Source organism: Tupaia chinensis, unplaced genomic scaffold (assembly GCF_000334495.1).
Source record: "Tupaia chinensis unplaced genomic scaffold, TupChi_1.0 Scaffold146079_1, whole genome shotgun sequence".
Taxonomy (NCBI): Eukaryota; Metazoa; Chordata; class Mammalia; order Scandentia; family Tupaiidae; genus Tupaia; species Tupaia belangeri.
In genome coordinates, this window is record NW_006205935.1 from 332,606 (window position 1) to 356,649 (window position 24,044).

The window sequence follows — 24,044 nt, forward strand, 5'->3', positions numbered from 1 at the left end:
ACATAAAATATATTTAGCACAAAGAATTACACACCCTCTCAAATGAAAGATGCTTTTCAAAATGGTCCATTAATGAAAAGTTCTTTAATCTTCAATCCAGAATTGTATACCTTATATCTTTTCTAATTAGTATAATTAGTTCCTGTAGGAATGCAACTTTTCCACTCCCTAAACAGGCTGTTTAAAGAAACATATTTTAAAAATATATCACCTGCCTAATTTCTACCTGCAAATATTTTCTACATAGAGGGGTTAGGAAAAATGAAGTATGACAGTTTTCAGGCAATGTTTTTAGTAGTGTCTATTTATTAATTAATATCTGAAACAGGGGTGGTCAAAGACGAATATTAATTAGTGTTAGAATGAAAAAATACCTGAATGCATAACTGAACTCTTTCAATGTATTCCCAGTGGCTAGAAAATGTTTAGATTTGCAAAGTGCCTATCTCATTACTTGAGATCCATTTTAAGCCATTCTTTTCATATTTTAATTGAGATTTTTCTACCAAAAAAAAAAAAATAGTCAAAGAAATAGCCAAACTACACTGTTATTTGAAAATATTATGCTTTGAATGTAAGCACATAATTAAAGACCATGTTTTAAATTTTTGACTGTCCTTAAGTCATTGTTCCAAACATAAGGGTTTTTTTGAACTCCTGGGTGATTCTGATATATGAATTTAATTATATGTTCATTTGAAGTGCCAAATAACATTAATAAAGAACTGAATAATTATAGAAGTGCTCTTTTATTTTATTTCAAGTTCTTTTATACATAAAAATCCCTTTAAAATATGCAAAAAATATAATTCTTTCATAATTTTCATAATTTAAAAATCTGAAAATGACAATTTAGTTACAAAAATAGAACCTCTTCCTATTTGAAGAGAGACCTAAGACAGACTATGATCTATCATCTTTTTACTTTTACTAGAAAAACAAAAATGATTCAGGTCTCAAGGACATGTGATATAATCCATATCCTATAGTATTTGTGATGCTAATATAGTTCATATTTTCATATCAAGATGTACTAATTAACGCAATGTTTAAAATTGCAATAATCACAAGAAAAAACTTACCCTTGTGCTGTATGCTGGTATCTGGAAGTGACTTAGAGGAAATTTCACATTCCTGGGATATGCTGATGTCATCTAGAGCAATGGTGGCATTTGATGACAAAACAGTTGCTTCTAAAATTAACTATAATTACAGAAAGATAAAATTATTAAAATATATCCTAAAATACCACACAATATTTTTTGTGTAGAGAGACTTATCTTTATCTTTCCTATATTTCAATCTAATTTTAACAATTGTTTTGACCAGAATATTTTTTTTTGTTTATTTATTAATTTATTTATTTTATATTCTTTCACTGAACATCACCACAGCCTACAAAATGTGATTTTCCAGACAGAATACACATATAAATGTGTGTGTGTGTGTATATATATATATATATATATATATATATATATATATATATTCATTTTCTGTTCCTCCCTCCCTGCCATTTCCCATTCTCCTCCCAGCCTGTCTCTGGTATCTGTAGTGTAGTTCCATTCCTTTATTCTTTCCCACATTTCACTGATTCACAAAATATCTTAATTAATCTAAATACTTTCAATAGTAAGTTCAGCTAATATATACATATCTGTGAACAAAAGTTGACTTTAGGCATGAAACTCTGTGGGTAGAATGAATATACTATAAAGTAACACCTAGCTGAGGTGATATAGCTTACTGTGGTCATTAAATAGGTATTTTTTATTATATTTTTTAATTTCAAGAAAGGCAGTTTTAGCTTTAATAAGTCAAAATCAAAAAATGTCAAGAGAACTTTGCTTAATACTTAAAGCCAGGAAACAGGTTAGGATTCTGTTCGCTTAGTAGGTACATGTACCTGTCCACAACTTGAGAGAAGACAAAACTCCTTAACACTGGAAAACAAAGCATAGGTCAGCAATGTTTTAGTCAGTGTGTACATGATCTTCTGCTGTGGTCCCATCTTTCCATTTAAATTCTGGAAAATAACTTTAAACTCTGTCCTTGTCCCTACCATTAAGCTGACCATTTTCTTAGTTGTTTTTGAACTCTTATTTCTGTGCATCTGACTTTAGTTTTCCAGGGCTAGCACTCCCTGTAGAACTTTTGGAGAGCTGGTCTTGTATTTGTAAATTATTTCAGGTTTTGTTTATCTGAGGATGTTCTTGTCTTCTCTTCCCATATGAAGGATAATCTTGCTGGATATGGTATGCTTGGTTGAAACTGTTTTTCACTCAACACTTTGAGTATATTTTCCCATCCTTTCCTTGCTTGCATTGTTTCTGATGAGAGGTCCACTGTTAGCCTGATGGGATATCCTTTGTAGGTAATTTGATGTTTCTCTCTTGCCAATCTTGTATTGTCTTCACCTGTGGTTTTGGTCATTCTAGCTATAATGTGTCTTAGAGAAGATTTCTGTGAGTTGAATCTATCTGGGGTCCTTTGTATTTCTTGGGTCTGGATCTTTGAATGTCTCTCTAGGTTTAGAAAGTTTTCTTTCAGGATTTCATGGAATAGATTATCAATGCCCTTATTAGTCTTCACCTTCTGGGATAGCAATTATTTGGATACTTGGACGTTTAATAGTATCTAGTATTTTTTGTATATTATACTCATTTGAGGGGCTATTTTCTCAGTCTTTGTGGTGGATTTTACTAGTCTAGTGATTCTGTCTTCTACATCTGAGATTCGATTTTCTGTATGAGCTAGTCTTGCTTTTAATACTTTCAAAGGAGGTTTTGACTTCCTGTATTACAGCCTTCATCTCTAACAGTTCCATTTGATTCTTTTTTACGGTGTCTATTTCCTCTTTCAGCTCTCACAACAACTTCTTCACCTCCTGGAAGTCATTGGCTCTTTTCTTCTGGTGTTCATTCTCTCTTCTCGTCCATCTTAGTTAGCTTTGTCACTATGAATATTCTAAATTCTTTATCAGACATTTCCATGAGTTCCATTGTACTGCCTGTGGATAAAGAGGAGTTGTTCTTGGGATCAGCAGTTAGCATAATGCCTATGTCACTGAACTCCCATGTAGCTGACTGTGGTTGGAGTCCTGGACTCAGTGGCTTAAATTCATGCTGGGTGCGTGTGTGTGCATCCCCCAGATCCCAAGAGAAGAATGGAGGAGAAGGGATTGTGGTATTGTCATTCCCCCTGGGGGGTGATTTCTCGCTTTCTGTCTTTCTGTCTCTGTCTCTTTCTGGCGAACACACATGCCCTATAGCAAAAACCTCTCAAAAAAAAAAAAAAAAAAAAAAGGGGGTCCTTGGGGGAGAGGTATTTTCTTGGCTTCTCATTTCTTCTCATTTTTCTTGTGCCTCTGCAGTGATTTCTAGTCATCTGATGGGTTGTTCATCTTCCTAAATTCTAGAAATTCAATCTGAGTGATCAGAGGCTCACAGGAGGAGGTGGTCTGCAAAGTCTTTAGTGTTCTGTTTTTCTTCCTTTGTGTTGCAGATTCAGTGGGAGTTGAGGAATATGAGGACTATAATAATATTCAGATGCTTGACTACTTTTCACTTAGACCTGTCTGGACACTCAGTGTGTGGAGGAAGAGTGATTTCTCAGCAGAACATCTTCATTGCTCTTATACCTGAAAGCACTAGTTCTCAGCTCTCATGGTGGACTCAGTCTTCTTATGACCTGCCCTTTTTACCTTTCCAGAGTGACTTCTCAGCAGAATATCTTCATTGCTCTTATCCCTGAAAGCACTACCTCTCCTGACCAGAATATTTAAATGATAAATTTATAAAGTCATAACTGCTTTGACAGCATCTTATGTAACCTTAATCTTAGGTAACCTTGATTCAATTAAAAGTTGTAACATTCATCACTAGTGAAAGGCTTTCTTCCCATTGGAACCATTAAGAGTCATATGCATTTAAAATGAGCTCTTTGGAGTAATCAGCTGTGTGGTTTACAACTCAATTTAATTGAGATATGAATTCATTTGTAATGGGTCTACTGGAGGTAATGATTCATTTCCATATCAGAATACTTAAATATTTACATATATCTCATGTATTTATATACAGAAATGTACTTGATGTGGTAAAGCACGCAATCAATAACCACAACAGAGGTTAAAAATAGTCATATCTAAAGCACTTACAGGCATCTTTTTAATTTATTCTGAAACTCTCATGACTGATAAAACTTGCTTTCTTTCTTGTTAATCATTCGCATTATTATGCTGTAATCCAAGAAAGGAAGGAAGGAAAGTAGGCCGCTGGCAGGCAGGCTGACTATCTCTAAGGAGCACCGTAGAAGCCTAACAGCCCAGGACACGCTAGTAGGCACATTTCATCAGAGATGATCTCTGATCTCAAGGACATTACAGTTCACTTATGTCAGAGCTCAGAACACACTACTCCCAAATAGGACAGCCTATAGTTGGGTCATCTGACTTTTTCCTTTCTTTATGGGAACAGGCCATTAAAAGCGCTCAGACTTTTCATGACAGTAGTACTTAAGACCCTCATGTGGTAGGTGTCCTGCCCTCTACCCAGAAGAAAGAAATGTAGAGAGAGAAGTCAAGAGAATCTGAACAAGCAGAATTTGCTAAGCTTCCTTCAGTTTATTACCATTAAATCAGACCCTTTTTGTTTAATCATACATCTACATGACTGTTCACTTGTCATTAAATCTAAGCTCAAAAATATACGTATTTCCCCTGGTCTTCATTTCTGAAGATGCACATGTCAGGGAAGACTTTCAAAGATAAGTAAATTACGTGTTTTTTCTTATTAATCTATCATTTGTTACAGGGATATGAGCTATTACCCTGTGATAGCTATAGGAAAATAGGGTAAAAAGGAGTCATTGATATATATTTCAGAAAAAAGAAAACCTAGAATGAATCTTGAATGTGCATAACATGATGCAATGTTAAACATTGACAATGGTAAATATTTTATATTCTTTATTATTAATATATACTGTATAAATGCTTTAGAAAACCATAATGTACCCATAAAGATGTACAGTGATTACATGTAAATCAGATATTAAAACTGAAAAAATGAATTAAAAAATATACACTATTTTTATCTTTACAGTTGGTATAATAATTAACAACTAAAATATACCATTAGTATTAGGTCATCAAAAAAGTTGTGATGTAGTTCTACATAGAGAAACATAGAAAATTACATCATGACTTTTAATGACCCGATATTATATAAGCAGTAGGGGTAAGTTACTAGAAGAATCAAAGAAATGAACTTTATCACTTCTACTGAGAATGTTGTACTGAGGGCTTTTTTTTTTTTTGGAGAGATTTTCACTGTAGGGCACGTGCGCTCGCCAGACAGACAGAGAGAGACATAGAGACAGAAAGTGAGAAATCACCCCCCAGGGGGGATGGTCACGCCGCAATCCCTTCTCCTCCATTCTCTTCTCGGGATCTTGGGCACGCACGCACACGCACCCGGTGTGAGTTTTAAGCCACCGGGTCCGGGACACGAACCGCGGTCGACTACGTGGGAGTCCAGCGACATAGCCATTATGCTAACTGCTGGTTCCCTACTGAGGGCTTTTGAAACTATTTCGTGAAGAGGTAATTTCAAACCTCTGTGATGGGTTGGCCCCATAGCTTAGTACTTAAGGGATCTGGATTCCACATGGCCAACCACAGTGCAAATTCAGGCCATGGTGGATTGAAAAACAGATGGGGCACATGTGAGTGCCTGCCCAAGACCCTGCCAAGATGCAGAAATGAAGGAAAAGGCATTGCAATGTGACCACACAGCAATAGGGGCCTTTCTTTCTCTCCCTCTCTCTGGAAAGCACATGCACCCTCTGGCAAACAAACAAAAAGGTCAGGTGTAATTGCTGCCATAAATTTTACCTTAATAACTTAAAGTAACAGGAACCAGCAAATGGTATAATGGTTACATCACTGGACTCCAAGGTGGTCAACTATGGTTTGAGTCCCAGATCCGGATCCAGAGGCTTGGAAGTCATACCAGGTACATGTGCATGCATGCCCAAAATCCCAAAAGGAGAATGGAGAAGGGATTGCGGCATGGCCATCTCCCCATCTCCCTGGGGTAGGGGTGGGGAGGTAATGTCTTACTTTCTGTCTGTCTCTCTCCAGTGAGTGTATGTGTTCTATAGGAAAAATCTATCTTGAAAATTTGTTTTGTAAGTAATAAATTGAGGTAACAGTCCAAACAAAAGCAAGTAGATGTGAAAGTGCACTGTATGTTTAACAAACTTTGACTAGGTGTTGTAGGTATTAGAGGATTTGAAAAGAACACATTAGTTGGATTATAGATGGAAGTATTGACTGTGTGAGCACAGATTACTATTTCTTATCATTTACCCACAAAGACTCTCAAAGGTATACATACGAAGGCCTGTGCAGGAATTTACTTCAAGCTGGTATAGATAGCAAATGACAAGAAACAAATTGAATCAATAAACAGTGATACAGATTATGAAATACTATGCCATTTAAAAATAAAATCTATCTCTATGTGCTAATATGAAAATACTTTGAACATGCTTCTGATTAAAGAAAAATCATTTAAGTTACAGAAAAAAATATATTTAGTATGATATTCCCTAGGTTGAAAATACAAATGGTTTAGATTTCTATGTATATGTGATTCATAGATACATAGGAATAAATAAGTAGAACATGGACTGAAAGTAAAAATGAACTAGTATTTGTAAAAATACTCAAAGATTACAATAGGATACAAAGGTTGTCTGGAGGAATCATTATTTATATTTTGTAATGTGATGTATAACATTTAATGATTTTAAAATTTTTGATTAGGGCTGATTTCTATCGAATCTAGGTCAATGAAGAAAATAATAATATAGCTTTCATAAAAAGCAAAATTGACATTTTACTTAGATTAAAATCAACTATACAAAATTTATTTTCTTCACTAAAACTAACAGCAATATTTTCTGTATTATTTCTAAATAAGGCATGAAACATTTATTTGTGTAGATTCTCTGGGTTTTGCTTATAAATTAAGATCGGGCAGTAGATATAGTCATGGAAGAAGACAGAAAAGAGACAAGCCTGTTTTCAGAATCCATAGTCTGATTCTCTCTTGACCATGCAACCAAGTATTCAATATATATGTGCTAAAAAGCTTATGAAGATGTAGCCTGAACAAAGGAACATGAGCAGGAACAATCAGATGTGTAACAAGGGCAGGCTCTTCCATCCAAACTTTAACTATAGCTTAATACTTTTAGTTTATTTGATAAAGAAAAAAATCTACACAGAAATCCTTGTTAGGTAAACTCACAAACTTTCTGGTAATTACCCTAACTATCCATTACAGATTTTTAACAACAGGTCTTAAACTCCTACTAGCTAAACGATGTGACTTTGTTGTAACATTTTATATTTATAAAAGGTATCCCTTCCTCCCATGCCTTCTCAAAATTTATCCCTTCAAAAAACTGATCACTCAGTATCCAACAATTAAATCCACTGTGATAATGTTACATTTTAAACAACTTAACCAAAACAACTCCAGAATGCCACTGGCAAAGATCACACTAAAGTAAATGTGACAGTATTTATTCACAGTTTTTTTTTTTCACATTTAATTACTATACACCTTGCAGCATACAAAATTAATCTTCTCAATATAAATGCACTGCATATTAGTCTAGTCAAAGATATTACCATATACATCAATAGGTAATTATCCACTACTGTGTCTGTTAAATGTTTTTTATTTCCTCTGGATTGCCTTTTTCCCTTCCTCTACTGCCCACCCTCTATCACACTGTCTCTAGCATCCACAGATGCTCTCCCATCTTTCAGTTTCTGAGATAGAGTGCAGACATTGAATATTTACTAACTGGGGACATACAATGCTTCTCTTTCATAGCCTGGCTTGCTTCACTCAGTTTTAAATCTTTGTCTACTTTGTATCAAATGCTAGGGTCTCATTGATTTTTATGGCTGAGTAGTATTCCATAGTGTGTATGTATCACAATTTTTCAGTTCATTGGTGTTCTTGGACATTTGGGTTAAGTCCATGTATTTGCAATTGTGAATAATGATACAATAAACATGAATGTGCAAGTGTTTTTCTTACTAAGTGTTTCCTATCCTTTGGGTAGATACCCAGGAGTGGAATTACTGGGTCATATGGTAATTCTATTTGTAGGAATCTCTTTGAGGAACCTCTAAATTGTTTTCCACAGTGGCTTTACTCATTTACATTCCCTTTTCTCCACAGGCTCACCAGCACTTATTCTTTTTTAAATCGTAGTCATTCAGACTGGGTTTAGGCGGTTTCTCATTGTGGTTTTGATTTTATTTGCATCTCTCTTATGAGAAGGGAAATTGAACATTTTTTTCATGATTTTTGGCTGTTTTTATGTCTTCCTTAAAGAGTTGTCTGTTGAGCTTTTCATTTGCCTATTTTTAAACTGGGTTAATTGTCTTTTTATTTTTTTCCCTCCAGCTAAGTTGTTTGAGTTCCCTGTATATTCTGGTTATCAGTACCTTATCTGAGGCATAGTTTGCAAATATGTTCTTCCATTCTGAGGTTGTCTCTTCACTCTGATAATTGCTTATCTCGCTATGTAGAAGCTTTTTTTTTTTTTTTATGAGATGTTTTTGCTATAGGGCAGGTGCGCTCACCAGACAGAGAGACAGAAAGCGAGAAATCACCCCCCAGGGAGCATGGCCATGCCACAATCCCTTCTCCTTCATTCTCCTCTGGGGATCTTGGGCACGCATGCACACACGCCCGGCATGAGTTTAAACCTCTGGGTCCAGGACTCGTGGGAGTCCAGCAACATAGCCATTACACTAACTGCTGGTCCCAATGTGTAGAAGCTTTTTAACCTGATGTAATTCCACTAGTCTGTTTTTGGGATTATTGCCTGTGTTTTGGACATCTTATTTTAAAAGTCTGCCTATTCCAATGTCTCGAGGAATTTTCCATTCCATTAGTAACAATTTGAGATTTTATGTTTAGATCTTTGATTCACTTTGAGTTGATTTTTGTTAATGGTGAGAGATAAGGATCCAATTTAATTTCACTGCAATTGGATATCCAGCTTTTTCAGCATCATTTGCTGAAGAGATTTTTCTTTTCCCACTGGACTGTCCTGTGCCCTTTGTCAAAAATCAGTTGGCTATATATTTGGGATTTATTTATGGGTTGTCTAGTCTGTTTCACTGGTCTATATGCCTGTTTTCATGCTGGTAACATTGTTTTAATTATCACAGTTGTGTAGTATATTGGGGAATCAGGGAGTGAGATGCATCCTACTTTGTTCTTTTTGTGCAGTATTGCTTTGGTGATTTGGAAGTTTTTATAATTCCAGACAAATTTTATGATTTTTTTTAAATTCTGTAATGAATATCTCTGGTAATTTTATTGGGATTGCATTTAATTTATAAATTAATTTGGGTAGAATTAACATTTTGATTATATTAATTCTTCCAATCCAGGAGCACAGGATGTCTTTCCACTTTTTTTTCAATTTCTTTTTTTAGTTTCTTATAGTCTTCCTTACAGAGGTCTTTCACTTCCTCAGCTAGGTTTATTCTTAGGTATCCTATTTTTTCTGTGGCTATTATAAATGGGATTGATTACTTCAATTCTACCTTAATCTGTTCATTGTTGGTGTGTATAAATCCTGTAGACTTTTGCATGTTGATTTTTTTATTTTGCAACTTTATTCATTTATCAATTCCAGGAGCATTTTGTGAATTCTCTTGGGTTTTCTACATATATAATGATGTTATCTACGAATAGAGATAATTTGACTTCTTAACATATTTATATGCCTTTTATTTTGTCTTGCCTGATTGCACTGGCCAAATGAAAAGGAGTGGATAAAGTGGGCAGCCTTGTCTTTTTCCTATTTTACTGGAAAAGTTTTCAGATTTTCCCCATTCAGTATATGATGTTAGCTATGAGTTTGTCACATATGGCTTTTATTGTGTTGAGAAATGTCCCATGTATGCCAATTTTGCTGAGATTTCTTAATCATGAAGGGATATTGTACCATATGATTGATGTAATTTTTAAAAATATTTTCTGATAATATGATGTATTACCTTTATTATTTTGCACATGTTGAATCACCTTTGGATCCCTAAAATAAAGCCTACTTAATAGTGGTGTATAATCTTTTTGACATGTCACTAATTATGGTCTGTTAGTATTTTCTTGAGAAATTTTGCACCTGTATTCATCAGGGCTGTTGGTCTGTAGTTTCCTTTTTTTGTTACGTCTTTGTCTGCTCTTGGAATGTGGGTGTTGGAGGCTTCATAGAATAAACTTGGAAGGAGTTCTTCCTTTTGGACTTTAAAAATAGTTTGAATAGAATGGACACTAGCTCTACTCTAAAAGTCTTTTAGAATTCAGAAATAAAGCCACTGAGACCTAAGCTTTTCATTATTGATATGAGACTATGTATTACTGATTCGATCTCATTGTTTACTATTGGTTTATTCAAACTTTCTATGTCTTCTTGATTAAATCTTGGTAGATTATGTATTCAGAAATTTGTCTATCCCATCCAGGTTTTATTTGTTGATGCATAGTCACACATAATATTCTCTCATGATCTTTTATATTTCTATTATGTCTGTTGTAATATTTCCAGTTTCATTGCTGATTTATCTGGTCCTGTTCTTTGTTCTTTTATCAGTACCTTATCTGAGGCATAGTTTGCAAATATGTTCTTCCATTCTGAGGTTGTCTCTTCACTCTGATAATTGCTTATCTCGCTATGTAGAAGCTTTTTTTTTTTTTTTATGAGATGTTTTTGCTATAGGGCAGGTGCGCTCACCAGACAGAGAGACAGAAAGCGAGAAATCACCCCCCAGGGGGAATGGATGCCACAATCCCTTCTCCTTCATTCTCCTCTGGGGATCTTGGGCACGCATGCACACACGCCCGGCATGAGTTTAAACCTCTGGGTCCAGGACTCGTGGGAGTCCAGCAACATAGCCATTACACTAACTGCTGGTCCCAATGTGTAGAAGCTTTTTAACCTGATGTAATTCCACTAGTCTGTTTTTGGGATTATTGCCTGTGTTTTGGACATCTTATTTTAAAAGTCTGCCTATTCCAATGTCTCGAGGAATTTTCCATTAGTAATTTTACAATTTGAGATTTTATGTTTAGATCTTTGATTCACTTTGAGTTGATTTTTGTTAATGGTGAGAGATAAGGATCCAATTTCATTTTTCTGCAATTGGATATCCAGCTTTTTCAGCATCATTTGCTGAAGAGATTTTTCTTTTCCCACTGGACTGTCCTGTGCCCTTTGTCAAAAATCAGTTGGCTATATATTTGGGATTTATTTATGGGTTGTCTAGTCTGTTTCACTGGTCTATATGCCTGTTTTCATGCTGGTAACATTGTTTTAATTATCACAGTTGTGTAGTATATTGGGGAATCAGGGAGTGAGATGCATCCTACTTTGTTCTTTTTGTGCAGTATTGCTTTGGTGATTTGGAAGTTTTTATAATTCCAGACAAATTTTATGATTTTTTTTAAATTCTGTAATGAATATCTCTGGTAATTTTATTGGGATTGCATTTAATTTATAAATTAATTTGGGTAGAATTAACATTTTGATTATATTAATTCTTCCAATCCAGGAGCACAGGATGTCTTTCCACTTTTTTTTCAATTTCTTTTTTTAGTTTCTTATAGTCTTCCTTACAGAGGTCTTTCACTTCCTCAGCTAGGTTTATTCTTAGGTATCCTATTTTTTCTGTGGCTATTATAAATGGGATTGATTACTTCAATTCTACCTTAATCTGTTCATTGTTGGTGTGTATAAATCCTGTAGACTTTTGCATGTTGATTTTTTTATTTTGCAACTTTATTCATTTATCAATTCCAGGAGCATTTTGTGAATTCTCTTGGGTTTTCTACATATATAATGATGTTATCTACGAATAGAGATAATTTGACTTCTTAACATATTTATATGCCTTTTATTTTGTCTTGCCTGATTGCACTGGCCAAATGAAAAGGAGTGGATAAAGTGGGCAGCCTTGTCTTTTTCCTATTTTACTGGAAAAGTTTTCAGATTTTCCCCATTCAGTATATGATGTTAGCTATGAGTTTGTCACATATGGCTTTTATTGTGTTGAGAAATGTCCCATGTATGCCAATTTTGCTGAGATTTCTTAATCATGAAGGGATATTGTACCATATGATTGATGTAATTTTTAAAAATATTTTCTGATAATATGATGTATTACCTTTATTATTTTGCACATGTTGAATCACCTTTGGATCCCTAAAATAAAGCCTACTTAATAGTGGTGTATAATCTTTTTGACATGTCACTAATTATGGTCTGTTAGTATTTTCTTGAGAAATTTTGCACCTGTATTCATCAGGGCTGTTGGTCTGTAGTTTCCTTTTTTTGTTACGTCTTTGTCTGCTCTTGGAATGTGGGTGTTGGAGGCTTCATAGAATAAACTTGGAAGGAGTTCTTCCTTTTGGACTTTAAAAATAGTTTGAATAGAATGGACACTAGCTCTACTCTAAAAGTCTTTTAGAATTCAGAAATAAAGCCACTGAGACCTAAGCTTTTCATTATTGATATGAGACTATGTATTACTGATTCGATCTCATTGTTTACTATTGGTTTATTCAAACTTTCTATGTCTTCTTGATTAAATCTTGGTAGATTATGTATTCAGAAATTTGTCTATCCCATCCAGGTTTTATTTGTTGATGCATAGTCACACATAATATTCTCTCATGATCTTTTATATTTCTATTATGTCTGTTGTAATATTTCCAGTTTCATTGCTGATTTATCTGGTCCTGTTCTTTGTTCTTAACTAGTCTAGCTAACCATGTGTCAATTTTATCTTCTCAAAGAACCAGTTGTTGGTTTCATTTATTTCATGTATAGTTTATTTATTCTCTATTTCATTTCTGCTCTAGTCTTTATTATTTATTTTATTATTTATTATTTGTTTTTTTTCTTTTTAATTATATTTGCAATCCTGAGGTATGTGACTAAGTTATCTATTTGCCACCTTTCCTTTTTTTTTCTTGTGAGCACTAATTGCTCTTAACTTCCCTCTTATTCCCGCTTTTGCTGCTACCCATAGGTTATGGAAATTTCTGTACTCATTATCATTGTTTCCAATGAACCTTTTGATTCCAGTCTTAATTTCTTCAGTGGTTATAAAGTCATTCAGGAATAAGCTATTTAGTTTCTGTATGTTTGTGTATTTTCAAGGATTTTTTTTAATGCAATTAATTTCAACTTTAATTTCATTATGGTCAGAGAATGTGCTGGATATAGTTTCTACACTTTTGAATTTCTGAATGTTTGTTTTGTGCCCTATCATATGATTAGTCTTCAAAATGTTCCATGTAGGGGTGAAAAAAATATAAATTTTGTGATTCTTGGGTGGAAAGTTCTATAGACATCTATCAAGTCCATTCAGTTCATAATATCACTTAGCTCCTGTATGTCTTTGATTACTTTTTGTCTAGATTATCTGTCCAAGGAGACAATAAGGTGTTGAGATCCCCAAAGCTTAGGATCTTGCAGTCTACTTTTCCCTTTAGGCCTAGAATCCTTTTTTTCCCCCCCATATATTTGGGTGCTCCATTTTGGGGTGCATAGATATTTATAAGTGTTATATCTTGTCAGTGATTTAGCCCTTCTAGTATTATGTAGTTCTTCTTTGTCTCTTATACAGTTTGTGTCTTAAAGTCTGTTTTGTCTGTTATCAGTATTGTGACTGTAGCCTTTTTTGATTTCCATTTGCTTCCAAACCTAGAGAAACATTCAGACATTCAGACCCAAGAAATACAAAGAACTCCAAATAGAATCAAAATAAGATCTTCCCCTGGCACGTTATAGCTAGACTAGAGAAAATCAAAGACAAAGATAAGATTCTATAAATAGCAAGAGAGAAACATCAATTACTTACAAAGGTTATCCCATTAGGCTAATATCAGACCTCTCAAATGAAACAATGAATGCAAGGAAAGAATGAGAAGATATACTCAAAATAGTTATAGAAAAACAATTTCAATCAAGAATACTATAGCCAGCCAGAATTTCCTTCATATGAGACTGTCGACAGAAAATAACCAACTCTAGGGACCAGGAGTAAGCGTAATGGCTATGTCACTGAACTTCCATGTAGTTGACCATGGTTCAAGTCCCAGACCCAGTGGCTTAAACTCATGCTAGGTGCATATGTGCCCAAGATCCTGAGAGGAGAATGGAAGAGAAGGGATTATGGCATGGCCATTCCCCTTGAGGGAATAATTTCTCTCTTTCTCTCTGTCTCTCTCAGTGTCTCTGGTGAGCACACGTGTCCTATAGCAAAAACCTCCACCCCCCCCAAAAAAAAAAAGTACCAACTCTGAAAAATTAATAATTAATGTGGCTTATTTCTAAGTAGAATATGAGCGACTTCAGCCCTCAGAGAAGGCAAAATTTGTCTTTCTCAGGGTGATCAAGTACAGGGGTTCCTTTTTTTTTTTTTTTTACTGTGAGAGTTAGAGACAAAGTTTAGAATGTAGTGAAGAGTTTCCACTGGTCTAGCCCAAAATGGTGGGACATGTGGAGGTGAGAGCTTATAGGTTATAGGTAGGTTCCACAATTTTTAGGTTGGTGACTGAAGGGAAAATCTGTGTCTTGGGAAGAACTTAGTAAAAGAATGTTTAATCTTCATCTCAAAGAAGGGAAGTTGTGTGCCTCCGGAAGAGATAAGCAAAAGAAATTGACAAACTTCTGTCCTCAAGAACAACGAAATGATTTGTAGATAAACAAGAGATGAAATAATTCACATTAGAATAGCTCTTAAAAAAAAAGAAAACCTGAAGGGAGTACCAATCAAGAAAACTAAAGAGAGAAAAACAGAAATAGAGAACAGGAACAAGCAAACAGCTAAAGGGACCAATAGTAGGCATAATAGCTATGTCGCTAGACTCCCAAACAGTCGACCGAGGTTCGAGTCCCAGACCTGGTAGCTTAAACTCACACTGGGCATGTTTTCATGTGTGCCCAAGATCCCTGAGAGGAGAATAGAGAAGGGATTGTGGCATGGCCATCCTCCCTGAGGGGTGATTTCTCACTTTCAGTCTCTCTCTCTCTCTCTCTCGGCAAGAGTACACGCCATATAGCAAACACCTCTTTAAAAACAAAAAAATAAAAAGAAACAGCTAACAAAATATCAGGGATAAGTTAAAAAAATATTGATAATAACATTAAATCTTAATGGATTAAATTCTTCAATTAAAATACAGACTGGCTGAATGGATTAAAAAAATAAATAAATAAAAACAGGAGCCCTCTATATGCCACCTACAAGAAATGCACCTAACGAATAAAAAAAAAAAAAAAAGACTGAAAGTATAGGACTGGAAAATTTGACACTTTGAGTGCTATGTTCTAGAAGGATAGGGTTTCAAAGCACAAGAGTTTAAACAGGGGTCATTTAAATATGTAGATTGTCAATGGTTAATGCATTACAATAGGAGGTCTTTGGGCAGACAATTAGTGATTACATGGCCTTTGTACACTTTACATCTTATCTCCTGAATATCAAATATAAGGCTAAGTTTGTTTTAACATTCCATTAGACATTTCCAGTGGTTTCCAAATGATCTTGAGGAAGTCCCCACTTAATTAAAGCTTATATTGAACTTATATAGAGTTCAATATATTGGGTTATTGGAAAAGTCATGACTTTTTGTAATGCAAAAATGTGTCATGACTTATCAAACAAACCAATATGCATCTACCATTAAATCCAGATGTCTTATATCAAAATTTATGTTAAATAAAGTCAAGTTACTTGACTTTTCATTTATTAAAGAATTCCACAGATATGCTTTGAGGTGCTTTTGTCCATTATCATAGGGCTCATTCTCAACCTTCATCATGGGCAGAGCACCTAGGACCTTCAATATTGCATACACAGGAGGGAAAAACTTGATGCTGGGCAGGAGGAGGGCTTTGTAAATGGTGAATGGAAGCTCTATGTTCCTCTATGTTTCATTTTCTCCAACAGTGAAACTTGGATAAGAACATGTCAGGATTTGGTAGATCAAACTTCTGTCCTCAAGAACAACAAAATGATTTGTAGGTAAACAAGAAATGAAATAATTCACATTAGAATAGCTCTTAAAAAAAAAGAAAACCTGAAGGGAGTACCAATCAAGAAAACTAAAGAGAGAAAAACAGAAATAGAGAACAGGAACAAGAAAACAGCTAAAGGGACCAATAGTAGGCATAATAGCTGTACATGTCAGCATGGGGTTCATCTCATGTACTGAATTTGAATTTGAACTGTCCTGTGACTGAGTATGAGAGACAAGCATTTAATAACTCCAAAGTGCTATTCTGAGAATTTATCTTTAAATTGCTGAATAATATACTCCACTGTTGGAACACGTAGGTGTTCTCTATAGTAACTCTTGGAAGCTAGTTGGAATTCCAAGTTACCTTGCTGAGCTCTATGAAATTCTCAGAGAGTTTCATTTGAATATCAAGTCTGGTTGCCAAGTTTGTGGCTTCCTCAAACCAAACTTCACGATAAACTTCATTTTCCATCACTTCATTGAGTGAATACAACACTATAATCAAGCTACTGGCTACGAAGTAAACAAGAGAAGTTTTGCCTCTAGAGATTTTCTTCCTCTAGCATAAGACAAAACATTGTTAAGAACAACAATGGTGGGCCAGCAGATGGCATGGTGGTTAAGGAGCTGGACTCCCACATGATCAATTATGGTTTGAGTCCAGGACCTGGCAGCTTGCTTTCTCACTTTTTCTTCTCTGTCTCTATCTGTCTCTCTCTGGTGAGTGCATGTGCCCTATAGCAAACTGAAAATAATAATAATAATAATAATAAATAAATAAAATTAAGTAAGTAATTCTTTAAAAAAATGGTAACAGTAACATTAAAATACATTACTGCACTACAGAGCACAAATGCTCATGCAGCTATACAATTATTCCATCTATTATTGAGTCACTAGTTAAGCCATCTAAATATAAAAACAAGTATTTAAGCACTTGCAGCAGATCCACTAAAATTTCAAAAGCATTATGCCTCCCTATCCACTGAGAATAGCAAATTTCCTTTAGCTCTTTACCCCTTTTTGAACTGTTCTGGGAAAGAACAGAAATAATATTGTCAAGTTCTGAAATGAGTTGTGGTGATTGACAAAAAAAAAAAAGAAAAAAGAACAAATTCCCTCAATCCCTCAGTCATTCCCAGTGCAACAGATATACCGGCATAATTGGCACTGAATTTTTCAACTCATATTTAAGAAATAAGCAGGAGAGAGAGAGATAGATAGCTTGGGGGTATTTCTCTAAAAGTCTAGAAGCAATAACTTTGATTTCGGAAGAAATACCACTGGACACAATGTAAGCATGGCCATGACAGTACTCCATATTCCGTGCCACTTCTGAGTTATCATACTGTTAAACTTCACAGCCCAAATTTCTACATGAGCTTCACAAGGCAGGAAGTCCACAAACTTCTCAGTTCACCTTGGATGCAGCTCTCATAGAAATAGCACTGGTTTCGGCCATGTTGATCACTGTTGTCTTAAAGCACTTTCTCAGAACCTCTTCACTGGAATTTATCTGGTGCTCCGGCAGGCCTTGAAAGTCATCAGAAGTGATGAGTATCAGGGATTTCACCAGCCTCCTGTCTATCCAAGGGTATGTTTTATTTTCCCATGAGCCCACTTAACATATACCGTATGTCTGCATTCTGACTGAAACTGATTGACTAACGGTTGAACGAACACAAGAGATGTGTGTGAATGTCAGATGAGGTGTATGTGGAGGAGTGGGGCCTAAGGAAGGACATTTGGAGAAGGGATACAGAGGTAGAGCATTGACCGGATGGGGAGGTGTGGTGTTATCTGTTAAAGATATTTTGATCAACGGGTCTGGGGAGAAATGTGCACATATCAAAATGGTCTCATAATAAGTCAAACAATATGATTGAAAGTATATACAAAAAAAAACAAATAATGTGGAAAAAAAGTAACATTAAAAAAAATTTCAAATAAAGACTTTAAGTATTCTTTATTTGCCTTCTCATCAAGAGTCAAAGGTAAAATGTTTTCACCCTGTTCATCCTCTTGTTCTGGGTTTGTGAACATTGCGGCTGTTTGTTTCTTTATGTTTTTGTTCCTGTTCAGAAGTCTCATTGATTTTTTTTTTCTGTTTCAGTGTCCTGATTTCATCTTCTCAATTCTTTTTGTTTTCTGTGTCTGCTATATGGACTGTTCAAATGACTAATATGATCAAATATCATTGGAATTGCATGATCTTGAAGAACTGTACTACAAAAATTTCTCCTATAACTTCACAAGTATTAATATCTGTTCAAAGTGATGTTGAGAAATGAAATAATGCAATCATCTCTTGTTACTAATGCCTCTGTGAAACATATAGCTCTACAGGTCAGAGAGGTCTCAAAGTGTCTGGCACATAATCAATAATGTTTATATAGTTGATCAGGTATTTTATCGTCTACATCTGCTATCCTACAATTCTTCACCCACTTCTGGCATCTGAATGGGTCCCCTGGAAACCTGAGGAAGGACAGGCTGGACTACATGCTTGTCTGTATGCTGTGTAGGGCCATGCAAAGTTTGGCACTGACCCAGCCTTTTGCCTGCCAGTTCCCCTCCCTGACTCTGAGAGGTCAGCAGCTTCCCAGAGCAAGCAGGGAGGGGAGCCAGGCCTGGCAGTCACCTCAACAGGACCAGGGCAGACAGAAAGGCTAGGTGAGGAACCCAATAATAAAGGTTATAAAGGATTTTGCTAAAACTTATACAAGCATAATTTAGAAATATATTATACTTAACACCATTAAGTGACTATAATTTTTCTGGAGTAGATTTAAGTTTAAAATATTTTTTTCCTTTTATTTATTATTACAATACACTCTATATTGAAGTAAATTAAAATAGAGAATCTGGGCCAGCCGGTGGCATCGTGGTTAGGGTTGCTAGATCCCACATGGCTGACTGGGTCATGGATCCCCAGACTGAGGTTTGAGAAAGCCTCAGATCATGTGCTTTCATGCCCAAAATCTGGAAAAGAGAAAGAAATAAAGGAGAAAGAATTGCAGCATGATTATTCTTTATGGGGAATGATTTCTCACTTTCTTTCCATCCTGTGTGTATATCCTCTGGCAAAGTTAAAAAAAAAAATACAAAAGCTTAATTCTTCAGGCTCATTAGATAAGCATTTGATAAACATCATATTTCAAGGCCTGTGCTACTCTAGTGAATAGCTAGAGAAGAGAATAATCGGGGTGCTTGTTTATGCTTCTAGAAAGATATATAATTCTTGGAATAAAGTGGGTAGGCTCTGAACCAAGATAAAGTAAAACCGTGAGGGGGACCAGCAGTTAGCGTAATGGCTATGTCGCTAGACTCCCATGTAGTCAACTATAGTTCGAGTCCTGAACTTGGTAGCTTAAACTCACACCGGCGTATGTGCATGCATGCCCAAGATCCTAAGAGGAGAATGGAGGAGAAGGGATTGCGGCGTGGCCATCCCCCCTGGGGAGTGATTTCTCACTTTCTATCTCTCTGTCTCTCTCTCTTTCTGGTAACCGCACATGCCCTATAGCAAAAAAACTCTCAAAAAAACACCAAAACTAATAATAAATAAATAAAGTAAAACCGTGAGATAAAATGTGATCTTCAAAACATGGTTACGTCATTTTGCCTGAAGAGAACCATCAGGTTCATATGAAAGATAATTATAAACATAATTTCAAAGGCCAAATAAAAATAATCTTAGGTCATCTACAGTTCTGCTTTCTGATTTCTATATAATTAAATTCAGGGCAATATAATGAAAGATTATAACTCTATTATTAATTAAAACCATCCAAACTTAAGAAAAATGGCTAATTCCTCTTTAAAATGTATTTTTTTAACCTATAAATAATTAGGCTGGGCCAGCCAGGGGTGGTGTGATTAAGGTGGCTGGATCTCATGTGGCCAACTGTGCTGTTTGAGTCTCAAACTTAGAAGCTTGAGAAACATGCTAGGCATGTGTGTATACAGGCCCAAAATCCCAAAAAGAGGGAGAAATGAAAGAGAAGGGGTTGCGTGTGACTCTTCCCCATGGGGGTGCTTTCTCAATTTCTCTTTCTCTTCTCTCTCTGGAAATCACACACACCCATTGGCAAAATTATAAACCACCATCTTTTCCTGAGTTGTGATCACAGATTTGTTTCCTTTTAGAAACTACAGTATCAATTCTAAATCAGTAACCGAGAACAAAGCCATGTAAAAAAGACATTTGAAGTATGGGTGGAGAGATAGTGGAAATTTCATTTCCTAAGACTCTCAAGGCACTTGGGGAATTTAAATTTCACATTAAATATAGATGTCTTTCTCTTCTAAAATCATTTTTCAGGATCTTGATTCTTGTTCCATTCCATTATTTTAATTTGAAAGAGCAAAATAATTTCCTGCTCTTATGAACCATAATAATTCATATATATTTGCTCATAATCTAATGATTATTTTTTTATATTTAAAAAAACTGAAAGACATTTTTCAGAAAAATACCTAACTTGTAAATTTGGATACCTTGTTTTATAAAAAAGAAAAAAGAAAACATATGACTCTAAGAGAAAACAGAAATAAAGTAGTACAGAGACATTTGATTATAATACTTTTTTTAAAAGAATTATTTTGAGAACCAGCAGTTAGCGTAATGGCTATGTCGCTGGACTCCCACGTAGTTGACTGTGGTTCACGTCCCAGACCCGGTGGCTTAAATCTCACACCGGGCACGTATGCATGCGTGCCCAAGATCCTAAGAGAGGAGAATGGAGGAGAAGGGATTGCGGATTAAATCATGCCATCCCAGGCAGGTCTGTTCTGCATGTAGCATCTGCTAAAAATCAGATTTTTGTTTCATAACAGTGATGCAGCATAGGATAATCAGTAATGGCTTAGGTTACATATTGTTCTTACTAAGAATATGACCTTTAACTAATTACTTCTATAATCTGGGGTTCTTTTTCCACTTTAAAATGAGGAAACAGCACTATCTTTTTGTAAGGTTTTTGTTTGTTTGTTTTTTGATAAAAAGAGCCCTAGATAAAGAAGGCTGAGGCCAAAGCAACTTTACAGAGACCAGATCAAGTTTACTTCTGCATTATAAATATTCTCAATCCTCAAATACTGTTAAGAAATTATAATTGATTTCTATCATTGACCTTGATAAAAAGTGAACATGCTATTAATCATGAAAAAAATTCACACAAGAGTCATTTTAAAATAAAATCTAAAATTTGATACAATTATATGTTTTAATAGGAAACTTGAAGAAAGTAGATCCACTTAAAATCAAAGAGCAGTACACGAAAATAGTGCTACCTTTAGATATTAAAACTAAGAAGAACAGTTAGGTAAAAAAGAAACTTTATAATAAATTAAATATATTGGTGCGAAAAGCTGAACATAGCAAGTCTAAAAAGATCAGAAAGAATACCATTAACTATTTGACCTACATTCTTTCCAAAAAGCCCTCAAGAAAATGGAGGAAATATTGAAATGTTAATTTGCTGCTGATACAGAATGAACAGTAAATCCTATCCTTTGCTGGCAGGAAGAACGAACACCCCGCTGAATCAGAGGTGCTTACTTCCTGAGGAACTCAAAGCCACTTGTACTCTGTTATGATGGCTACAATCAACATCAAAAGGACCACAGTGAATCAGAATTTCATGGCTAAGAGAGAACAGAAAGGTCACACTGTCCATGCCTTTCTTCTTTCCAATATTTGGGTTGGATTGGATTACACTGTCTAAATATGTTCAGAGCTTAGTCACATTGAACTGACAGCCTGGGCAATGACAAGGTCACCCTTAAACAGCTCATTCCACTAAACTTAAAATGCTAAAAGCTTGGCCTATTTCCAAGAAGACATATGACATATTTGAAGTACAACTGCACCAAGCTAGATACTCATGTCTATTTTCATACTCTTAAAAAAAAATAAAAAGAAAGAAAGAAAAACATTTGGGGAAATCAAGCCCAAAACAACATATTAGTTTTTTGTTTTCTTTTTCTTTTTTTTTTTTGGAGAGGTTTTCGCTATAGGGCGCTTGCGCTCACCAGACAGAGAGAGACAGAAAGCGAGAAATCACTCCCCAGCAGGGATGGCCACCCCACAATCCCTTCTCCTCCATTCTCCTCTCGGGATCTTGGGCATGCACGCGCACGCACCCTGTATGAGTTTTAAGCCACCGGGTCCAGGACGTGAACTGCGGTCGACTACGTGGGAGTCCAGCGACATAGCGATTACACTAACTGCTGCTCCCTGTTTTCTTTTTCTTCAGAGGTCAAGAAATAGAATGGAAAGAGGTGTGAAGTGGACAAAAGCTGCATCTCTATAACCAAACAAACATTAATATTATAAGCAAACAAAAAAATGTCAACATTACATAATTCTAAGGTATGAGTACATGGGTATTTGTTTTTATATTTACTACTAGCTTGAAATGTTTAATAACTATTTGTCATATTTGTGTATTAATATCATGTGCATTAATATCTGAGTATGTATGTTTATGCATTATGTGTGTGTATATGTGTATGTGTGTACTACACCCTGAACTCATTCATAACAGAATGCTAATATAAATCCACAATTCCTTATCTGAAGTCTCTGGGGCCAGATGGGTTCTGAAATTTGAACAGTTGGAAGCTGAGTGTTAATACAACACTGACAGTGGTTATGACACAATAGCCTCAGGGAGATTGGAGGCAGCCCAGCAGAATCACATCCATTATGAAATGAACTGCCTGAAGACCTCACATCGCTTCTTGGCCTTTTGGCTAAGATCAAACATCATTCAGGTCAGGTTAAGGTTTGCATCTAAACTCATTTTACAAAAGTTTATTGCTTTCCTCAGTTAGTTTTTTAAGTTGTTCATTAGAGATGATAAACTTGCAATTCTTTCCTGATGGTGAAATTTAAGGACTTTTTATTTTTCTTTTCACTCCTCAGTAGTTTCTAAAACAAATGTGTGCTAGAGCCAACTAGTAACCGGATGTTGCAGGAGGGGTGGCACAGATGAAAACTTGTATCTCCTTTGGGGTAAATTAATCATGGCTAAGGCCTACTGGGAACCCGGCGTCAAGAGAGATTGGTGAGAACTAATTAGAGAGAAACACCGGCACGTGTGCTGATCAAGGAGTGGGAGCAGATGAGACCTGTTGTTATTAAATTACGAATCTCACAGAACCACCAGCCAATTGACAAGCTAGTTCATATGCTCCTGGATAATCTCTCTCTGTATTACACAGCAAAACAAAACCCAAACCAACACCCCAAAAGAAGAAATATAAAAAGAAAAAATACTACATTATGCTAAAATGCTTAAATAATGGTGGTCGTTCTAAGAGAGTGTCTGTCACAGAGTGGAATGGCCTGCATTTCAACTCCTAATATTTCTGATAACTGATCCTGATAAAAGACATTCTACTTTCTTCTCAATAGGTCAATGAATAATCAACTCTGACAGGTTTTTTTTTTTTTTTTTTTTTGAGAGGTTTTTGCTATAGGGTTTGTGTGCTCGCCAGAAAGAGAGAAAGTGAGAAATCACCCCCCAGAGAGGATGGCCACGCCGCAATCCCTTCTCCTCTATTCTCCTCTCGGGATCTTGGACATGCACTTCTTGGGCACACCCAGTGTGAGGTTAAGCTACCAGGTCCAGTACTCGAACCCCGGTTGACTACATGGGAGTCCAGAGACATAGCCATTATGGCTAACTGCTGGTCCTTCTGACAGATATCCTTGGTAAGCTTCATTCTAACTAAAAGTAAGCCTAATGAAGACAATTTCAAGTAAAATAGGAATACAAGGGGCAGGGGGTCAAATTTTTGTTTTGGTTTTATTTTCTTTCCTGTCAACAGGTAATGGAAATTGACACTGAAATGATTCCATATCTGGCCTTTATGTCAAATATTTCCTAATGAAGATCT

The 24,044-nt window shown here is 35.6% G+C and overlaps 1 protein-coding gene across 1 annotated transcript in view; it reads right to left on the reverse strand.

Moving 5' to 3' along the window:
• Positions 1-24,044, reverse strand: part of MALRD1 (MAM and LDL receptor class A domain containing 1) — a 400,826-nt gene that overhangs the window by 250,762 nt on the left and 126,020 nt on the right. The window contains exon 14 of the mRNA XM_014584241.1: positions 1,083-1,203. Within this exon, the coding sequence (XP_014439727.1) occupies positions 1,083-1,203 (121 nt within the window). The remainder of the gene's footprint in view (positions 1-1,082; positions 1,204-24,044) is intronic.